This window comes from Osmerus mordax, chromosome 3 (assembly GCF_038355195.1).
Source record: "Osmerus mordax isolate fOsmMor3 chromosome 3, fOsmMor3.pri, whole genome shotgun sequence".
NCBI classification, from domain to species: Eukaryota; Metazoa; Chordata; class Actinopteri; order Osmeriformes; family Osmeridae; genus Osmerus; species Osmerus mordax.
This window is the reverse complement of record NC_090052.1, coordinates 14958482-14975317: the sequence shown is the minus strand read 5'-3', so window position 1 is coordinate 14975317 and position 16836 is coordinate 14958482. Positions and strand designations below refer to the sequence as shown.

Here is a 16836-nt window from a genome sequence, read left to right as displayed (position 1 = left end):
GGTTTTTGTTATTTTAAAAGAAATACAAATTTCCGAGTAACTCCATCATCCATGCTAGCAGACACATTTTGCAGCTAATTATTTCCACAGGTCCTACTATATAACTAAAAAAGTTTTATTTAAGAAACAGGACAAAAAAACATTTTGTATGTCACATTGGAAGTATGGCTCAGAAGTCTGTGAAACAATACCATCCATGTACAATCTTGAGATGTATTTTTTTAAAGCTCTGGTCATGCTCATATAGAGAGAACCCTCTTCATAGATTACTTAAGTACAGTACATTTATCTTCCCTTGATTCTTAAAACATCCCTACCACGCACATACTTATATGCATAAAGACATGTATGAGATTTTCTCCTGAACATAGCTGTGCAGCTGTATTTCTGTCAAAGATAACCTGAGTCAAAGTTCAGAACCAATAGAAATACTACAGTCCCTTATTAATCATCACTGTGTCTGCATATCTATTTACATGTAAGAAAAAAATGCAGGGTAAGAACATATCTATACAACATAGTCATACTAGTTTGGATTAACAACCACACAACTAGGTGGGGTAGAGGTAGAATAATTGATATACAACTCTATGAAGGGGTCATACATCCACAGCAGTAGGCATGAAGTGCTTCTCATAGTCTTGAAAAAACGTTTCCTCCTCTGACAAACTAGCCATGTCACCTCCAATCTTCTCTTCATCAGTGTCAATCATTGTACTGTAAGCTTCTTCATAAAATGTACCCTTCCCCTTTATTTGTATCCATCCCCTTTCCATGTCCGCATTGTTTTTCTCTTCTTCGGTCCCTGTTCCTATGCACTCCTCCTCATTCCCCGTTTCCATCAGATTATTTGTTTTCCCAGGGAAGGCCTTGATATCCTGAGGCTCGATTTGGACCACCTCCAGCTGAGAGATCTTGGGACATGGCTCTGAAGGAGCGCCGTTAAAGGAGCAACTGACCTGCCGAGTTACACAGATTTCTGTCAGGTGTGTGATATATCAAAGCTAAGTTTTCACATACCTTAAGATCAGAGTATTAAACTTGCTGTATGGCTGTATAGCATACATATAACTGTTTAGATTTCCAGCAAGATAGAGGAAATTCTGTCAATTACAGTTTAAATGACAGCACACATTAAATGACAAATCAGGACAGACATTATAACAGTAGGTCAATACTGACCAGTAACAATGGCTTGTCTCACCTGGGACTTCGTCATCTGTTGGAACAGTTGGCTGTTTTTGGGGTCAGGCACTTTATCACACCCCACAAGCACCTTGCAGGCAAACCCCATCAATAGCAAGATTATGACCGGTATGATTAATATGTACATTGTTATATCTGTGAATGGGAGAAACAGAGATTGAAAGAGAAAAAAGAGAGAGAAATCAATGCAAAGTTTTTAAACCTAAAAAACAAACAAAAAAACTTTGAACTGTTGGCTAACCCTAACATAACCAGCGAACACAATGCATATCAATCCCAAGATTAAAAACAGCTAGAGGGTACAGTACCGTAGCCCTGCTTGTCCTTGGTGGTGATGTGGATGATTTTAGCTTGTCCAGACCCAGCTTTAGTTACAGCTCGGATCCCCACTTTGTAGGAACGGCCAGGGGAGAGAGCTGATATCACGTAGCTGTTCTTCTCTGCACTCACATTTCCCACTGGCCAAGAGAAGAGAACTTCTCATGAGAACTAGGATACTGTTGCTTTATCATAGCTTGAAACTACTGTTTTAACTAGGATGTTATGGCAAGGCAGCTATAGCAGTGCGTCTCAAATGTTCTGTCCAGTCCAAATGGTTGGGGAGAAACATTGAAATGTTTGGTAGGTTACAAAAACATGTTTCAAGAGGGGCCGCTACCTGTCTGGTTGCCTACTTCCAGAAGGTATTGCAGGATGACACCTCTGGTTTGGCTCAGGGGGATGTGACCCCAGGACAAGGTCACCTGAGAGTCAGTGATGTCATGGATCTTGATGAAGGGTACCTGGGGAGGGGCTGAGGAGGAGGGTTGAGAAGACAGGATAATTGGAATGAGTAGATTAGAGGTATGCTGGCACATTAAGGTTAGTTAAACAAAGTATATATTTCTGTACTGGGTACAGGGCACACACTTCTGTTTCTTAACATGCTAAGTGCATAAATTGTGTATATGTATTTTCATTAATAAGGATTTAGGTGTATCACTGATGTGTAAGAAGGTCTATGGATCTGTATGATGATAATGCATACCTCCTTCTCGTGCATATGCAGTAGTGGATGAAAGGAACACAGAACTGTTTCCTAATACTCCAAACAACGACACAATGTAGGAAGTGTAATTTTCAAAAGAACCTACAGATGGAGACAGATCATTTGTTTCTGCTTTCGTGGGTGAGTTCAGCACGCGATGGATTGAAAGCATTACAAAGAACATGCTCAAAATTAATACTAGATCTTAAAATTTAAAATTAATCATTAGAGTACAACAAACCGTGATAGAACATACAACTCTGACATCACTTAAAAATGTTCTAAAAACATTTAATCGTTTTTTTACATTAATTGAACATTTAAATCCCAATTGTATGGAGTGCAAATGCCTGCACCCGCAGTAAAATCTCCTATGATAGAAAGGGGTCTCCCGTCCTATGAGATACTAAATATATATGAAACCCAAATTTCTCAGACCTGGCAAAGGGATTGACGTCTGGCTGTTGTTGTGTACTTTCCTCCAACCAATCCCCTGGGATGGAGGAAGTCCTGCCTGCTTGTACTGCACCACTAGCCCCAGCAGCTTGTTGGTGAATTGGGAGGACAGATTCCATGATACCAACAGGCTCACTTCATCCATGTTACAAATGATGTGTGGCTCTTGTCCTTGTACGCCTGCAGGAAAAATATACTGCTGTCACCACATTTAGACAGTCTCCGATGCAAAATAAACTAACACGTGAAGGGGTAAACACAGCGGCTGTGTTTTCAAACGTGTCAGGTTAGATATGAGTCATCAGCATACCTAGTGTCGGTAGAGCTAAGGAAGTGGGTTCTGTAGCGCCATGCGAGGTCTGTGCTGACACGTGCACTCCTGACACACCCAGAAGAGAGGAACGGAGATGACACTGTTTTCCTTTACAACCCGACCGGCCCCCATCAACTGTCGTGGACACATTGACAATTTCCACAGTGCCATTGGTGTACGAAACCGTCACCACGTATCTCAGCCCATGCACCACAGGGGGAGGTGGCAGCTAAGAAATCAAACAGGGTTAGATTTGTTTTTACTTTAACAAAGTATTTTTGTGCTTTTGATTTGATGCTGTCCACACACCTTCCACATCAAAGCACATTTAGAGAGGTCAGAGAGGCTTTCACAGTCACACCACACATCCATCTGTCCTGAAGGCCCTAAGATAGAGTGAGAGAGAGAAACAGTGAGGAGAGATAGAGAGTGGAAAGAAAATACAATAGATATTTCCACAAAGAGAGTGAGTTTAAAAGTGAATTTATCCAAGGCTGCAGTGTGGTAAAGAGAAGTATCAGTACCTACCAACTCTCTGCACTGAGCTCCACTCACTCAAGATGGTATCCTTACATCCACACCGTACCTGGAACTCATACTTGGTGAATGGCAGTGGCCTCAGGAGCTCAAATCTCGTTTGGAGGTTGTTCACCACCTGAATAGAACATACAAATTACATACAAATAGTAGACAAGGTATTTTTTCAACAGGACTATATAAAGATCTATGCTGTGTTGTGTTAGAAATAGTTCTATGTGCGTGTTATGCAAGCTTAAAAGAACACGGTTCAGAAAAAGGAACCCCTCATAGTTGCAACCGCAAGATTACTTAAACATTCTGACCGTTACTCAAGTAACAGTTTATTAAAGTTTAACAAGTAAGCTAAACACTATATACTCCATAAAAAAACGTCATATTGTGTTGGAACCAGGGTCAAACTCCATATTGTAACAACTCCAACAACTGTCCACTCCAAACTGAAGATGTAGTTTTCCACTCTAAGACGCACGCACAAGAACTTTAGGATAAAAGGAGACTGACAGTTCTTCAGACTTCAGACAACTTTGTATCACCATAGATGTGTCTCCTTGCTGCATGCTGCAAGCAATAACCTTTCTTGACTCCAGGGACTCTGTGAACTACTTGATAAAAGATTTTCCTGACATGTTGTCACTGGGTTGGTGAGACAGAATGCCTAGTGATAATGTAAGATAGTCTGCACATTTGACCTGGTACTGTATTCTCTACTTTGGAAAATAGAGGATCTGATGGAGCCTGATGCTTTGGAAAGCTTCCTCATGTTAAAAGAGATTATTTCAACCCATCTATTCACTTTCTGGCAACCTGTCTGTTCCTGCAGGTCAAGTCCAGTGCTCCCGGCTGACGGTGAGTTCTGATTACTGGAGATTGTTTCAATGAAAGATTCACACGTACAGTAATGAAATAAGCCCAAACTATTCTATCTGATGAAATTATCATTGTGATGAACAGTATAGGACACTGCTCAGTGATAACATTGGCTGGCACAGAACAAGATACAAGTGAAAATATGATCTGAAATATGTCACTAAGGTTTCACAACCCCTTATTGATGTCACAGTGCAACAGCCTTATTTGAGTGCTGAACTTATTTTTCAATTCAGCAGCAGGAACACAGTGCATCCCTGTGTCATAGTTTACATTAATGAAGGTGGCAAAGGTTATACCCTTCAAAAATAAAAGACCTATAACCAGTCATCCTTCTATTCTAACTTAAGTTTGCCATGTCATCCTGTAAATATGAACCAATATAGTTATAATATGGATTGATTGAGAGGATAGCCCATTGTAAGTTCCCTTACCTCAGACCATTTTTTCTGGCCCTCAGAACGGTAGCGGACATCACAGTCTCCTTCAGACAATTTAAGCAGGCTGCAGCCAGAGCCCCAGGTAATCTCCAGGTAATCACTAGTGAACTCGGTGATAATGGGAGCGGGAGGCACCCCTGTTGGAGAAATAAAAAAGGCTGCATAAAAAACACGAGAGAGAAAGACGAGATAGAGAAAGGCAGAAGTCAAAGAAGAGGAAGGCGTGTGTGTAAGGAAAGGGAAGAAGTCAAAGTGAAGTGAGATACAAGGCGACTCACGGATCAGATCTGTTCTGAAGGTGGCATTGTCAGACTGGGCAGAGCCGTACTGGTTCTTAGCCACCACCCACACCCATAATGTTCTGTGACTAGGGTAATCATCACGAGGAATGACACCACTGGACCGCTCAGACACACTGTAGGTTCTGCATCAGTCGTGGAAGGAAAAGGATGGAGTCTGTAATTACGTACACCTCAGGAAACACTCAAAGAATCTCACAGACAGCGCCTGTCGTGTGGTAATGTTCACTCTTCATCTTTGTTTGTGAGCTTGTAACATGTATACATACAGCCTTTATAAACATGACAAGGAGTTGTTTCAAAACCAGTGTCAGCAGATGGGATTGTTTTTACTTGGTATCTAGGTCTGCGGCCCAGTGAATGCTGTAGGATGTGAGAAGACCTGGATCCTGGTCTGGCCCTGGATCCCAGGAACATTGAATGGTCAAGTCTTCATTAATGCTATAGGGGATAGAACACCGGGGAGTGGAAGGAGTATGGGGTAGAGGACCTACAGGGAGAAAGAGAGAGATAGAGAAACAAATTAGAGAGACTGAGTAAACACAACACATTTTGAAACCACAAGGAACGAATGTGAATCCAATTTCAAAGAACATGGGCTTTGTTGCGGAGAATGTAAACAGGAAACCAGTCTTGGTATAACTTTCATCTGTCTCAAGCAATTGCTTGTATGTTTTTATAGCACTACTAAATTTAACTAAATTAGAACTAAGGAGAAACCATAACAAAAGATAAACATAATGTAGGCAGCTATTTAGATGAACCTAAAAACACATACCTTGTCTTAGCTGATGGAACAGAATGGAAAAATAGTCAACCAGTTTAACTGCTAGATGCTCAGAAAGTATCATAAAGACACTAAGAACTGGACACTAATGTCTACCAACTACTAGATCTAAAGACTCACCTGTATGGACTAAACCGTTAGACGGAGTTATCCGCAGCATCAACAGGTGAGATATGAGCCAGGCCCTAGCCATCACAAAAGGCAGACTGTACCTTCAAATGAAAAATAGACACATTTTACTTTATGCTTATGGGTTGTTCTGAAGGCACTGGCAGGAAGTAATTATTGGTGAGGGTAAAATGACAACAGTGATATAAGTTACGTCTAATTGCACAAATTCCGAGTATCTCGGATCAACGATAAAGAACAAAAGTAGAGAAATGTATAGACAGATTAATCAAATCATTAGCCTAAAAAAAATATTACCGATTTAATTTACAAAATTACAGACCCTTACCCCGTGAAGTGAATGAAACTCCATAAACTTCCTGCCATGCTAATGCTAACAAGTTCTAATCTTTTATTTAGTATTTAGGTTGGATACTAGCTACACACAGCAAGAACCGCTTGTTTCCCATAAAAGTCCGCCCATCTACCGGAATTGCCTTTGGCACGTGTAGGTGGTGGGCCGAGACCGCGTATCTGCTAGTTTTTTAAATGACCTGTCCCCGTCGATGGAGGAGCAGGATTTTTTATATTATCATCGTCGTTTTTTTCTTAAAACATTTTCGTTTGTCGGCACATCCAATTCTTCTTTTTCTATAGCTTAGTTCAAAGTTAGCAACTTTATCAGGCAATCGTCTCAACTACCTAAACTCTCCAACCAACCAAAACTCGTGTATCATCTTGTTAGCTAATCGAATGGTTGGTAACAGGATCAGCTGATAGTAAAAACAACCTAAGTGACCATGCGTCAAGTAGCTAGCCTAGTAAGCCTACAAGTCTCGGAACCACAATGGTAGCTCGGTTGAGCTTTAATTAAATACTTGCTTTCCGATTTAGCTGGCTTTGCTCAGGATAGCCAAAAAACACAAAGAAATATGAGAACATTGTTGAGACGTTTTTATACAACGGATTCCATAATATGTAGCATGTTGAAAGTGTTTATGTAGTATTGGCTCTTCCTCTTGTTGTGTTTAGTGGAGACTTAAAATCGACACTGGCTGACCCTGAATGGGGTAGCCCTTGCAAGTGATCCCCAAAAACCCTGTAGCAATACAATTAATTGTGCACATGCGTGTATTATGCCAATGAGGTTCGTTTCCAACTTTGTAAGTGTGCAGAGATGTCAATATGTATTGATGAGTGTTACTGATGTGGTATACCTACTCTTGGCTAATTATAATTACGTATGTCATTAATTCATGTCATTATTATATGTTTAGGCGACACACACTTAAAACAATACTGTACATTTATTTGAACAATGTTCTGCACATTTCATTATCACTTAACTGTTAATTTGCTCTGATTACTAATAGCAGCGCAATAATATAACAAAAGGCTCGTTTAAGTGGAATGTTTCTTTAGAGAATACCTGAATTAGCCATTTGTTTTACTTTTTGCCAACATGTGGGAGTCAGGTGGCTGAGCGGTGAGGGAGTCGGACTAGTAATCCGAAGGTTGCCAGTTCGATTCCCGGTCATGCCAACTGACGTTGTGTCCTTGGGCAAGGCACTTCACCCTACTTGCCTCGGGGGAATGTCCCTGTACTTACTGTAAGTCGCTCTGGATAAGAGCGTCTGCTAAATGACTAAATGTAAATGTAATGTAAATGTACATTCAGGACTGAATAGTGCTTATTAATGTGGCTTTACAGGGCGAATCTAGGTTAAATTCTCCTTCTGGGAAATGATGATTCATGACAGCATGGAAATTGAAGGATAGTAGTAATACAAAACAATAGGCTATTCTATTGTACCAAGTTGTTGTTAAAATCTAAAAGGCTTCCGAATTGTGATCTGACTTCACAAAGGACAGGAAGACCATATAACATATTGTGTTTCATTCAAAAAATAATAATTTCCCGTGCTACATGTGAGATTAAATACATACTGACTATGTAAAGGTGAGTCTTAAGATAAATCTTGTTATGGAAAAGTAGGGGCATGGAAATGTATTTTAGTCTGTCTAGTCTCAGGTCACGAGGAAAGGGCTTGTGTTGCTCTAGTCTCTAAGCTGTGTGTGTCTAAGCTTGGTTGATTGGTCTCTCTCCAGGTGTGAGATCAGTAAGAGCCTGTGCTGTAGGAACCTGGCTGTGGAGAAGGCGGTGAGCGAGCTGCCTACAGACTGCACCTTCTGTCTAAAACAGTTCCCCCGCTCCAGCATGGAGAGGCACCAGAAGGAGGAGTGTCAAGACAGGTACACATACTCGCTCATGCGCACGTACGTACGCTCACAGGCACTCATCCGCACACACGCACGCACATGCACACACTGACCTGTAGCATCGTCTAATGCAGTGGTTCTCAAACCTGTCCTCAAGTAGCACCTGTCCTGAGTACCACCTGATTCAAATGAATGGTCGTTAGCAGGCTTCCGCATACCTAGATAATGACCCATTCATTTGAATCAGGTGTGCTGGAGCAGGGAAACATCTAAAACATGCAGGACAGGGGCTCTCGATGACCAGGATTGAACACCCCTGTTTTAGATGTTTCCCTGCTCCAACACACCTGATTCAAATGAATGGGTTGTTATCGAGTTATGCAGAAGCCTGTTAACAACCATTTATTTGAATCAGGTGTGTTGGAGCAGGGAAACATCTAAAACGTGCAGGACAGGTGGTACTTGACGACAGGTTTGAGAACCACTGGTCTAATGGACACTTGCATGCTGGGTTGCTGTAGTTTAAAGCAGTGGTCTTCAACCCTGGTCCTCAGGGCCTACTGTCCTGTATGTTTTAGATGGTCCAACCTAATTCAGAGCTTGATAACGACCATTCATTTGACTCAGGTGTGTAAACTGTTGCCTGAAAGCTTTAGTCAAGGAAAAGTTACTCTATTTTCCTACTCTTATGATAAACATGAAAGGGGATTTTTTTGAATATTATCTCCGACCACACATTAGTACTAGAAAATGACAAAACATTTTAAGTGATATTTTCTATGTGCAAATACACACCTAGTCTAGCCCCATTGTGCATGTCTAATAACAGTAAAGTCATACTCGATTGCCTGTAAAGTAGACTGCGAAAGATCCTGTGTGTCGTCGCTAAAATGTCACACGGTGATGTTTTTGAAGCAGTGTGGTGTGAACATGTTACATCCTGTTGCCAGGGGAAAAAAACTGCTGATCTAATTACCAAGCAAACTGGATCCACGCAGTGGTGTGCACGTGCACACGGGCACGCGCGTGCACGTGCACACATGTGGAACAAGCAGGAAGGGCAAAGACCCTTTGTAATTTGCCTAAGCAGTATGACAGTGTCATTGGAAATGCTAGCGATTTAGGCTAGTAACCACCATGTACCCATGCAACTGTTGCCATGACAAGCCCTTGTTTATTACTGATCCTAGGTTTTCACTTATTGAGCTTGTGAGAATAAGTAAAAAGATTCCATTCAACAAGATTCTTGTGCTCGATAATCGTAAATGTTTATTGTTACTCATCACTTCCCACTCAGATTAAAGTTAATCTGAATACGACAAACCTGTTATCGGAGTACTGTCCCTGTACTTACTGTAAGTCGCTCTGGATAAGAGCGTCTGCTAAATGACTAAATGTAAATGTAATGTCCATTTCGCAAACTTCATTGAAACTACGTTGAATCAACATTCGCTGTCAACGCTAATTTCATTGAACCAACGTCACTCTGATGTTGACCCATAATCATTCTAACGGTATTTCCACCATTATTACTATTGAAACAACGTTGAAATCAAACCTGACCTAACTAAAGATCAACATGACTTCAATCGATATTAAACCACAGAAAATAGACTTAAAAATAGGTCAAAAAGTCCTGCTTTATTTACAGCCAGGATACATGTTTTGAAGGCTATCCGACACATTAGGCTTATCTAATATGTAAATGAAAAAGGACAAATTATATCAGTAAAAAAAAAATGTTTATTTGTACAGAAGAAATTATAATAATTCACTCCTGCTCCGTTTGGCGTCCAGCCCCACCCACCCGGGCTGGGGCATAGCGAAGCAATTTTTTACTGCCTGGGCAAATACAAATTCAGACATTTCTGCCACCATTTGCAGTCAGGGCATCTTAAACAGAAAACATACTAACAAAAACATAAAGTTATAACTTTCAGTTGGGAATCTTTATGCTGATGAATATTTTCTCTATCTAGACTATCCGCAAGACATCAAATTAACTGAAAACGCAGCATTGACATTTGAACAGATTGACTCTTGACACCTGTCAATATAAGAAGTAGAACTGTTTTAAGTGATGTAAATGTGTGCGCGCGTGTTTGTATGCCTGTGTTGACATAATGAGTGTGTGGCCTGTTTTGCTAGCCATTTTAAAAGATGATACAGGCTAATGATATGTTTCTCTGTGCTAAACATTAGCAGTTTTGGCAAGAGATCTATTGAAGTCCTCTAGTTACCATTTTTTTCTTGGTCTCCTGGGGCTGGAGTGTTGCCTCTGCATGGTCCAGGTCCTCCGTAGTGCACAGAGGCAAATCTACCGGCATAGGCTCAGGCAGAACCCCAACATTCCGAGGTTGGCAACATGAACTTGAGTGGCGGAAGGCCTTAAATTCCTCTCTCAGGTCCCTCACGTCTCTGGTCAACTCTGTGATCAATTTCTGAAAGACAACTGTAAGGTATGTTAAATTTGTATTGGTTTTTAATTCAGTTTGGGTATAAGAATATTATACTTATGTAAACTAGTTAGATAAAATAGATGACAGTTCTGTGAAGCTCTCCCTATAGGCAAATAAGCAGGAATATAGCCTTTATTTATGATTGATCACAATTGGGTCTTATTTTCTGGGGTATAGTATATTACATTCTAATTAACTTTTAGGTTGTGTAGCAAATATGATGGAAAGCAATTACATAAACGTTTTATGTGCAATGCGCTGTAATTGCACACTAGAACATTCCTTTGAAATCCTGTGATGTCACAGATTTAAAAAAATTATGAAGCCAAATGACAGGATGTTGGTTTTTGAAATTACAATTACAATGTGCTGAAACTGCCTTTTCTAAACATACCTTCTGGAAACAATCCATGAAAGGGATTAGGCTGAGGAGAGGGGAATCGTACACTTTCAAGATGCTGAGGAGGTTGTAGTCTTGCATATGTTGTGGCAGGGAAGTCATTGTTGTGGTCATCATTTCGGAAGGGTGAAGGGTGGGCACTGGCTCATGGTATATGACTGGTAGCTCCTCTACAACTGAACTCAGTGGCCTTAAGCATTGACTTAATTTTGCGCCTCTTTGACCAGCGTGATGCCATTGTTAGGTGTGCTGATTCAGATATTTAAGCGGTGCAGTGGTGCCCTAAGCAAGTGGTGTACTAAAGATTAAGAAATAAAATTGGAAAACAGAGGGCTAAAGGTATTATATAAAGACTAGCTTACTTGATTACCCCCCCCCCCCCCCCCCCCCATCATTTCCCTGCAAAACAGAATGTCAGAAGCCAATATATCACAATTAATCTCATCCAGGTTTTTTAGCAGATCCTGCAAAGGCTTCTCTAAAGGTTTAACCGTTATCATGTACGAATAACGAACACTGTTACATATCTGATCACATGTTTAAGCTACAAGGTATCCCATTTCACATGTTATCAAGGCTGCCAACTTTTCCAAAAACGTTGGAGTGAGACTTGGTGGGGGCAACCACCCCCCCCCCCCCCCCCTCCCGAGGACCAGGATTGCCCATCCTAATTGTAACAAACTTCACACTGCAAAGATGAATATGAACAACTTAACAGGTTGCTCTAAAAATGGAAACGTACAGATGTACATGATACAAAGTAACTGGTCTATAGTAAGGGGGAAGGGAGATGGGAGAGATAGGCCTCGTGAACAATAGTGGACAATTTAGCGGTAACGGGAATCCTAACGAGAGGTTAAATCATTTGAAAACTAAATCAAACAGACAAAACCTTTAGATGCGCGAGTTCTAAATATTTCCGACGGTCCCCACAGTTTAAGTTATTTTTCCGAAACGGTAGTAAAGAATATATTGCGCTTATTAAAGTAATGCATAGTGCTTATGAAGTGTGCTTAAACATTGTAAACATTGTGTCTCACACAGGGTGTGGGAAGCAGGCTGTACCTTGTGTCTTAATCTCTCCATTTCAGAAGCAACCTTGAAACCGGGCTGAGACTGCACCTGGGATGCATCGGCAAGAACAACTCCCTGATGCACGAGAGAACAAGCTCAACCCTCCTTTCATCTTTATGTTTTAATTGCACTGTATAATATATGCTGGGGAGGGAAAAATAGCCAGTTGGACTTCGTGAACCAACCCAAACTCTGTTGCGGGTAGGAAAAACGTAGACAACCCCAGAGCTCTGTACTTATTGATTTCCAACTGCTGCATTAAAGCTGATATTATCGGACCTCTGCGACTCCAGACCACTCTTTCTAGAACACAGACTTGTGACATTGAACACCATCATTACATGTTGGAATAGACACAAAGAATTAAAATCTTTCAGTAGCTAGATAGCTGTACTAATGAAAAGGCTAACAATAGCTGTAACCAACTAGCCCAGAAGCTAACTATAGCTAGCTAGCTACCGTTTCGGAAAAATAACTTACGCTGTGGGTACTGTCGGAAATATTAAGAACCCACACGTCTAAAGGTTAACGGGTTAAACCATAGACATAAACCACAACATGCCAATGACACAAAGAGTAGCTAGTCGTTGTTGGCCTATCGTGTAAATAAGGGGTCGTCGTCGTCTTCGCCAAAACAAATGAATCTTTTCGTCAAAGCTGCTTGCGGCCGATCGTTGATTTAAAAGAATAGGTACTGTATGTGTTTACTTCAGTTTTACCTAGCCTACTAAAAAGCGGGCGTGTACATGTGTCGTCGGTTTTTATAATGAACGACAAAGGTGGGTGTAATGTTTTAATAAATCTCGGGCACAGTAAAATTGCTTGTAGATCCTTTAGTAAACTTATATATATAATGGTTACAATCATTTGCGTCTCATGCTAACACCGCCATATTTATTTCTGTTGTCCCGCTGCTTCTGCAGTCTCAACACCACGAACCAAACTAAAGCGCCCTCTTGTGGACGAAATAAAACAATGTCTCCTTACAAACTGAGACACATCACATGTGGAAATATTCTAACAATTATAACATCACATGTTATAAATCATGAACATTACAGTGGGTTTGTGGTGAATCCTTTCTTTGGTCAGTTCCAGCTGGGCGTAGGCTATTTGCAGGTAGACGCCCTTTCCAGCCGGACCTGTCAACATATGGTAATTTACATTCCTATGGCTCCTGCCTTAAAATCTTCGCTGTCCAATCAGATACTCATGACAACATAAGCTAACAGCACAGATTTGGTTAAGGGTTAGGTGATAGTCAGTTTTAAATGTTTATTGCTCTTGTGGTAAAAGCTCATGTAAATAGCCTATATTGATGTAACGTTGAGTGTCATTTGTTGTTGTTGTTGTTATTCACCATCAATAATATCAACAACAAAAAAAGAAAACACAGAAGGTTGACGCGGTTATGACTGTCGGCATGCCGCCCATGAAACACTGGCAGACCACTGAGTAGGCTAATTGCCGACTATCGGCTTGAGGATGGTCCGCTAACGGAGGCTTTCTGCAAGCCAATAACGCTTGCCACCCAAAAACCGCTGGTGGCCCGTCGGTCACATGATGCAATGCTTCAATGACCTTTTAACATCGTTGTTGTTACCCGGTCAACTACAAATCGATGCTTAATCAATTATCATCAGGACAACTATAAATCAATGTTATTCGATGGTCCCTAATGTTCCATCGGTATTGCCATAGTGATTCAACGTTTATTTAGCATTGAGATGTCAATCTCAGCCATTCTGATGATTTAGATGGAAAATCAATATTAATCCTACGTCGTCTTGCTATCTCTACTGATTGCGAGGAAGCATTCAAGAAAAAGGTTTATATTGTCTAATGCAAATCAAGTTTTTATTAAACATTTGTGACACATACAAAATTCCAATGAACTTGCTTAGATGTAACTTTAAAGGAGACATGTACCATTCATAACAATTACAAAAAGTACAGAGATTACAAAAATGCTATTTTATCCTAAGACATGGGGTAAGAGAAAGAAAATCATAGTGGAAATGCCTTTTTTACAAAGAGTACAATATTGTAATGCGCAGGACACTGAACATAACACTTCAACTGAGGAACTCTGCAAATGATATGAACTGAGTCATGAATACTGAGGTGTGTCTGTGAAGGGAAAATATTTTCAGCAAAGGGAACTGATTTCACTCTTGCTGCAACCCCACTTACAGCAGGCGTTGGACAGCCCCACCACCACATCGCGGCCCTTGCGGTCAGCCGTACGCAGAGCCTCCAGGATCTCATCTGAGATGATGGAGCGAGCTTGCCTGCTGAGAACAGCGTCCTGTCCGTCTCTGGCCCGGCCCTGGACCTCTAGGTCACCAGCCAGCTGAAAGGGACGGTCTGCCACAGAGTCTGCATTCCAGCCCTCAGAGGACTCATAATTGTGGGAGCTGAATGGGTCTTCAGAAAAGTGCCCTGCAATACAACATAAAAAAAATGCACTGTGATCTCTACCATTACAATGCAGCATGGTACGCATATCTAAGTTGCAGTTGTTCATATACTAGTTCACTATACTCCAATACCACACACTAAGGGATGGTGGGCAGCTGAGGATTTTAATACAAACTAGATTTATAGTACAACAACCCTACACAATGATGGAAATACAGCTTGATATCCACCCAAACACTGTTAGAGACACTGCTGATCCTTGATTTTCTGCTGTGCTTTCCAAATGCAAAATAATTTGTTGCATTGGATAAAAGTATCTGCTTAACAATGCCAGTGGATTGGTTACAGATAAACAACCCAGAGATTATTCCAACTATAAAGTAAACCCTGGACAATTGTGCAAAAAAATAAATAATATAATAACTATGAGGCACCTCAGAAGGTGTCTATTCTTGCACATAAAGACAAAGCCAATGCAAACCAGTCTCACCTTCACTCATGATGGACCTTCTCCAGCGAGAGCCTCCGCAGGTGAAGATGACCGCCCGGATGAACTCCCGGCCACACAGCTTCACTCCATACGTGGGGCCCTCTATCGCCTGCACCCCTGCCACCAGCAGAAATACAGCCAGGACTACAGCTTTCCACATCATACCCAGGGAAGTGAACAAAGAGCCAGAGGGTGAGACGACAAAACTGATTTTTCAGGTAATACTGCAGTGTTGGCTTGATTGGAGAAGATGTTTGTCACTCTAGGTTGGTAAATTATGTGACTTTCCCAGTGACCTGGGGTAGGCTTATAAAGGGTTCTCTGGTCCTGTGACGTGTAACATGCGCACACAGGCCCTCACCATCGGAGTCAGATATAAACAAGAGATAGAAAAAGAGACCTTTATGGAGACAAAGCCTAGATCAGAGGTGGAATAATTAACCCATGCAGCCCAAACAGTGCATGATGTCACCATGCACTGTAATCAGATTGAGAGAAACAATGTATTTTCATATCCTCCAGTGATTCACCTACAACATTTCCCCCTAAAACACTTAGTTTTATAGGTAAACTAGTTTTACATTTAAATATTATTATTGTACTTATGTCAGCCATACATGTGATATAGGAATGACCCTTTGACCCCCCCCAAAAAAAACATTTAGCATGCGAGAAAGAAAACAAAAACACCCAAAAGCTTATGGAATCTTTAACCTCTTTTTCTACCATGAGTAGTATTGCATGTTTAATTTTTCCACTTTAGATTTCATCACTGTCCCTGTATTACAGGGGTCCCCAAACTATGGCCCGCGGGCCGAATATGGCCCGCCAACGCATTTGGACCGGCCCTCTGAACACTAACAGATACCTTTTTTAAACGTTTTTTATAAAAAATAAATAAAATAAAAATGAATTTACACTGATTAATATGCATAAGTAAGTCAATGTTTTGATTTCAATGGCAATGAATATGAAAAAAGGTCATTACGATAGTAATAATGCTCTTTTAATAGGCTATATACCCCTTGATATGTACGGATGTACGGTGCATAACAAAATAAAAAACTCATCTAGCATAATAAATACATTTAAAATCATAATAGCATCTCCACAATAATACTGGTAATCACTCCGACCCATGTAATTTTCTGTTACAGACCGACCCGGCCACACATGAAATAAAAGAAAAATGATCTGGCCCTCGCAGAAAAAAGTTTGGGGACCCCTGCTGTATTACTTCAGTTTCCCTCCCAATTCTTTACTCTTTAGTAAGTAGCTCTGTCATTTTTCTGTCCCCCTCTGAAAGGGAGGTGCACAGAGGTGGAATAGGGGCGTTGAGACAGTGAGACAGGCCCAGTGACATTTACAATGTCAGATAACATAGAAGTCATAATAAGTGTCCAAAAAAGGGCCAGGCCCTATCTTTGTATCCGCTTAGTCAAAGGTCTCTCTTTTTGAAAAGGACAATGGGGTTGTGAATGTAATTAATATGTTGATAAAATACAATTCTAACAACATGGCATTTCAGGGGACATCAAGCAGAATATTCACTTGAACTGACTCAGAGGTGACCTGAGGTGTAGACTTTGAATAATATATATTTTTTCTTTAGAAATTGAGCAGTGTCTGCATTGTGCCTCTCTGTGCAAGTTAACATGTGCAACTTTGCTTTGAATACCAAAAATAAATGTAACACTTCACAGCCTTATGACCATTGCAAACATGTCAA

General features: G+C 40.8%; 2 protein-coding genes and 1 long non-coding RNA gene across 4 annotated transcripts; 1 reads left to right on the top strand and 2 right to left on the bottom strand.

The window, feature by feature from the left end:
• Window positions 1–94: 94 nt before the first annotated feature.
• il12rb2l (interleukin 12 receptor, beta 2a, like) lies at window positions 95–6461 on the bottom strand. Its single transcript, XM_067233189.1, has 14 exons — window positions 6393–6461; window positions 6056–6147; window positions 5482–5638; window positions 5128–5273; window positions 4844–4986; window positions 3531–3657; window positions 3312–3388; window positions 3000–3231; window positions 2672–2869; window positions 2234–2335; window positions 1865–1999; window positions 1515–1664; window positions 1205–1341; window positions 95–959 (listed from the first exon to the last, which is right to left on the bottom strand). Exons 1-14 carry the CDS (start codon window positions 6428–6430, stop codon window positions 600–602), a joined length of 2094 nt encoding a protein of 697 aa, XP_067089290.1. The 5' UTR covers window positions 6431–6461; the 3' UTR covers window positions 95–599.
• Window positions 6462–6815: 354 nt separating this feature from the next.
• On the top strand, window positions 6816–12474 carry LOC136940865 (uncharacterized). 2 transcript variants are annotated; one of them, XR_010876413.1, is made up of 3 exons: window positions 6816–7206; window positions 8153–8296; window positions 12214–12474. It is a non-coding gene; the product is annotated as an uncharacterized lncRNA (long non-coding RNA). The 2 variants fall into 2 exon arrangements; XR_010876414.1 differs by lacking the exons at window positions 6816–7206; window positions 8153–8296 and adding an exon at window positions 10536–10722.
• Window positions 12475–14345: 1871 nt separating this feature from the next.
• Window positions 14346–15318, bottom strand: LOC136940864 (relaxin-3-like). The gene is made up of 2 exons (XM_067233190.1): window positions 15108–15318; window positions 14346–14638 (listed from the first exon to the last, which is right to left on the bottom strand). The coding sequence occupies exons 1-2, from the start codon at window positions 15268–15270 to the stop codon at window positions 14346–14348; spliced, it is 456 nt and encodes a 151-aa protein (XP_067089291.1). The 5' UTR covers window positions 15271–15318.
• Window positions 15319–16836: the final 1518 nt, after the last annotated feature.

Coding starts and splice junctions, on each gene's coding strand:
- il12rb2l (XM_067233189.1), bottom strand. CDS start 6,430: ATGGCAGGAAGTTTATGGAGTTTCATTCACTTCACGGG. Junction 5,639..6,055: donor TAACGGTTTAGTCCATACAG/GTGAGTCTTTAG, acceptor TTCTCCCTGTAG/GTCCTCTACCCCATACTCCT. Junction 1,342..1,514: donor CAAGGACAAGCAGGGCTACG/GTACTGTACCCT, acceptor TCCCATTCACAG/ATATAACAATGTACATATTA.
- LOC136940864 (XM_067233190.1), bottom strand. CDS start 15,270: ATGATGTGGAAAGCTGTAGTCCTGGCTGTATTTCTGCTGGTGGCAGGG. Junction 14,639..15,107: donor AAGGTCCATCATGAGTGAAG/GTGAGACTGGTT, acceptor GTTGTATTGCAG/GGCACTTTTCTGAAGACCCA.